We start from the raw sequence: 3,266 nt of genomic DNA on the forward strand, positions 1-3,266 counted from the left end.
ACAAAAAAAAAATTAACGGGCCTCAAGCCCGGCCCGAGACCCGACTGGCCCGGCCCGACCGACCCGTAGCCCATTTGGCCCAAGGCCCGAAAGCCCGAAGTTTAATGAGCCTACATTTTTTAAACTCATGTCCTTATAATTTTCGGGCGGGCTCGGGCCGGGTTTCGGACTTCGGACTTAATTGACATCCCTACATATGTTTAATCTGAAGAAACCGTTGTTTATGATAACGAAATAATAATTAATATATGGTAATATTCAATAACGGACCAAAAATATATCTATATGGATGTGTATATTCTTCATCACGCGTTCCTCGTGACATCCATCAGCAAACCCCTCATCTGTTCAACGTCGACTGAACCCTCGTGAATTCTCTGGAAAATGAATATCCGAACAATTTTCTAATTAATTAAAAAAAAAACCCTTTAATCAAATAACTTTTTCCTCCATGAATCTTTTGTCCGAAACCGACATACGAGTTACCTGAACAGAAGACGAAACAAGAATGGCTCCACTGGAGGTGGTAATGCTAATGTCGATGATCTCTAACCCGGCAAAGTTCATCACCTCCATGAACTTGGTGAAGACTCCAACTTTCTTGGAAGCGATGATCTTCAACCAGTACTTGCTCTCGCCGATCTTGGTCACGTAAACATCTTCCTGCAGAATTCTCATGCAGAAATCAACAAGAAAAATTGGTCAAGAGACGGGAAAATTAACGAATCGAGATCGAGAAATACGAGGGGAAAAAAACCTCGATCCCGTGGTTTTCCATCTCTTCTCGAGAATCTTTGGTCACTTTAGGATTCAGATCCGTCTCTTCTTCAACTTCCGAGACTTCCATCTCATGCAGCTTCTCAGAGAGGCCCTCCACTTTAATCTGAAGCTCTCGAATGTAAGTTATGGCATCGTCGACTATACTCGCTTTGTTCATCTGAATCCATACAAACATCAACCGCAGACATATATGTGTATGTATATATACAATGAAACCCGAGTGTGGAATTATACGTTGGTGATGATGGGGACGTGAGAACGAAGAGCGAGAAGCCGGTAGTGCAGCTTATGCCTTCGACGTCTCTCGGTGTGAAGGTTCTTGGATTTGTATTCATCGCCGTCGTTGATCTTGTTGCTTCTCCTCCTGCCGATCCTCCTTGCAGTAACTGCGGCGGAGTCTGATTCTTGAAATGTGTTTGGTCGGTCCATCGAGTCTTGTTTTTCTCTCCCTCCTCCTAGGTAATCTTCGGACATGAAAGTTTGATCTGGTTAAATAGGAGTTTCTCACATATACATGGGAATTTTCTGTTGGGAGAGAGAGAGAGAGAGAAGAGAGAGAGGGAGAGAGAATCTTTAGTCGTAAGTGTGAGTTTGTTATGCATGGGAACTCAGTTGGAGGTCAAAATAATTGGTCTGTTGTAAAAAGAAGGTGAAAAGACAAATAACAGTAAATTTAATTTTGTTATGGGGGTATTTATTTTAATTAAAGTTTTGTAAATTTTTTAAATAAAATTAAACTTTTTTTAATTTAAAAGTGGGGCATTATAAATGGGTCCGCCGCCCATGAATGTAGGCCCTAGGCCCAAGACACTCAAAACGCTCTTTTGCCGGTGTAAAATCACTGCCGTTTGAAACGCAAACGCATCAGCGTTTTGGTTTTCCTCGAGGATTTCGTTTATAGCGTCTGGGTCTCTTTATGTAAAAGAAAAAAGGATTTTCAATTTCATGTCCCTTTCTTTTCTTGGCCTCTCTGTCAAAGAATCAGGAATATAGAAAAAAGAGTACGTAAAGGAGTGTATATATGTGTATATATATATATATATATATAATATGTTTTATATTTGGTAACGTGCATGAAGAGACACTTTATCCTTATTCCATCCAACCAAGAGAATTCTAAAGGAGTTGCCCTTAAAATGCAAGAACAAGTTTCCGATTTAACATCATTCCTTGTCCTCCTCCTCCTTTGGCTCATTTGCTCCAAGTTCTTTAGAAAATGTCGAAAAATTTCGGTTTGTTTATATGCATCTTGATCTTGGCAATGGATATTTCGGCCGGAATTCTTGGTATCCAAGCCGAGGTGGCTCAAAACAAGGTACATTGCTCACTCATTACCCGGTCGCCAACTCTTCTATATATACATAGATCTAGAGTCGCTCCAAAGGATGGGGATTTACTTGACATATAATGTATATATGATGTTGAACAGGTGAAGCATTTGAAAGTGTGGATACTCGAGTGTAAAGATCCGAGCTACAAAGCGTTCAAGCTAGGGTTAGCGGCCGTTGTGCTCTTGGCTCTCGCTCATGTCACGTCCAATTTGCTCGGTGGGTGCGTCTGCATCCGGTCAAGGAAGGAGCTTGAAGATTCATCTCCAAACACGCAACTCGCTATGGTGTCTCTCGTCTTCTCTTGGTAAATATGTATACTTTATCTGTAACCAAATCTTGAATTCCGTTTGGAAAAACTTTACAATAACTGTAATCATGATCTCTTCTTAAGTTTCTCGTGATCATACAAGTAAATATGCATAATTTTTATGTAATAGAATCTTCAACTCCGTTTTTAGAAACTTAACCCGAGATTATGACAATAATCTATGATGTTTTTCATGAGCAAATATGTATGCTTTTTATGTGGAATGAGAATCTTGAACTCCATTTGTAGAAACTTATATAGAGATTATGACAATGATTTTGGATGTTTTTCAGGATCATACTGGTGATAGGGTTCTCGATGTTGATGGTAGGGACGATGGCAAATTCAAGATCGAGAAAATCTTGCGGGATTTCGCACACTCGGGTTCTCTCCATTGGAGGGATACTTTGCTTCATCCATGCCCTCTTCGCGGTGGCTTATTACATATCTGCAACCGCAACGACAAGGGAACTTAAGCAAGGAGGAGGCCATGCTTGAATTCTTTTGGGTGTCAATTCAGCATATATTTAGATGAAATATTTTTCACAATCATGAAGCTTTTATGATTTATATTTCCATTGAATTCTTCCCATTGTTCATGAATCTATGTATGGATGTGAAAATGAACATCAACAACATGTCGTCTTTTCATGCGTATACGGTGCATCATGCCATGACACATATTCAACAATGATCTAAAAGATACTTAGCTGAATTACCCTCATGACCTCCTGATGCACATGGTAAAATCAAATGCTTTGGTGTTTTAAAATATTTAGTAAAAAACATTGGCCCATTGTCATCCCAAAAAAATAAAAATTACTCTTATTGCCATCCCCCCCCCCCCC

At 39.8% G+C, this 3,266-nt stretch overlaps 2 protein-coding genes across 3 annotated transcripts; one reads left to right on the plus strand and one right to left on the minus strand.

Moving 5' to 3' along the window:
• Positions 1-291: 291 nt before the first annotated feature.
• LOC104807908 (transcription factor DYT1-like) lies at positions 292-1,253 on the minus strand. Of its 2 annotated transcripts, none has more exons than XM_010533352.1 (4): positions 1,015-1,253; positions 758-883; positions 487-663; positions 292-377 (listed from the first exon to the last, which is right to left on the minus strand). In XM_010533352.1, exons 1-4 carry the CDS (start codon positions 1,207-1,209, stop codon positions 306-308), a joined length of 570 nt encoding a protein of 189 aa, XP_010531654.1. In that variant the 5' UTR covers positions 1,210-1,253; the 3' UTR covers positions 292-305. The 2 variants fall into 2 exon arrangements, with proteins under 2 accessions (XP_010531654.1, XP_010531653.1); XM_010533351.1 differs by having other exon boundaries at positions 758-937.
• Positions 1,254-1,936: 683 nt separating this feature from the next.
• LOC104807909 lies at positions 1,937-3,084 on the plus strand. Its single transcript, XM_010533353.2, has 3 exons — positions 1,937-2,095; positions 2,210-2,415; positions 2,712-3,084. Exons 1-3 carry the CDS (start codon positions 1,997-1,999, stop codon positions 2,914-2,916), a joined length of 510 nt encoding a protein of 169 aa, XP_010531655.1. The 5' UTR covers positions 1,937-1,996; the 3' UTR covers positions 2,917-3,084.
• The last annotated feature ends 182 nt before the right edge of the window (positions 3,085-3,266 follow it).

This window comes from Tarenaya hassleriana, unplaced genomic scaffold (assembly GCF_000463585.1).
Source record: "Tarenaya hassleriana unplaced genomic scaffold, ASM46358v1 Cleome1313, whole genome shotgun sequence".
NCBI lineage: Eukaryota > Viridiplantae > Streptophyta > Magnoliopsida > Brassicales > Cleomaceae > Tarenaya > Tarenaya hassleriana.

What these genes read in the sequence shown, in the direction of transcription:
- LOC104807908 (XM_010533351.1), bottom strand. Translation starts at nt 1,209, where the DNA reads ATGGACCGACCAAACACATTTCAAGAATCAGACTCCGCCGCAGTTACT. An exon ending in ACGTCCCCATCATCACCAAC is followed by an intron (nt 938 to 1,014) that starts GTATAATTCCAC and finishes GTATGGATTCAG; the next exon opens with ATGAACAAAGCGAGTATAGT. An exon ending in TTGTTTCGTCTTCTGTTCAG is followed by an intron (nt 378 to 486) that starts GTAACTCGTATG and finishes TTCATTTTCCAG; the next exon opens with AGAATTCACGAGGGTTCAGT.
- LOC104807909 (XM_010533353.2), top strand. Translation starts at nt 1,997, where the DNA reads ATGTCGAAAAATTTCGGTTTGTTTATATGCATCTTGATCTTGGCAATG. An exon ending in CCGAGGTGGCTCAAAACAAG is followed by an intron (nt 2,096 to 2,209) that starts GTACATTGCTCA and finishes GATGTTGAACAG; the next exon opens with GTGAAGCATTTGAAAGTGTG. An exon ending in GTGTCTCTCGTCTTCTCTTG is followed by an intron (nt 2,416 to 2,711) that starts GTAAATATGTAT and finishes GATGTTTTTCAG; the next exon opens with GATCATACTGGTGATAGGGT.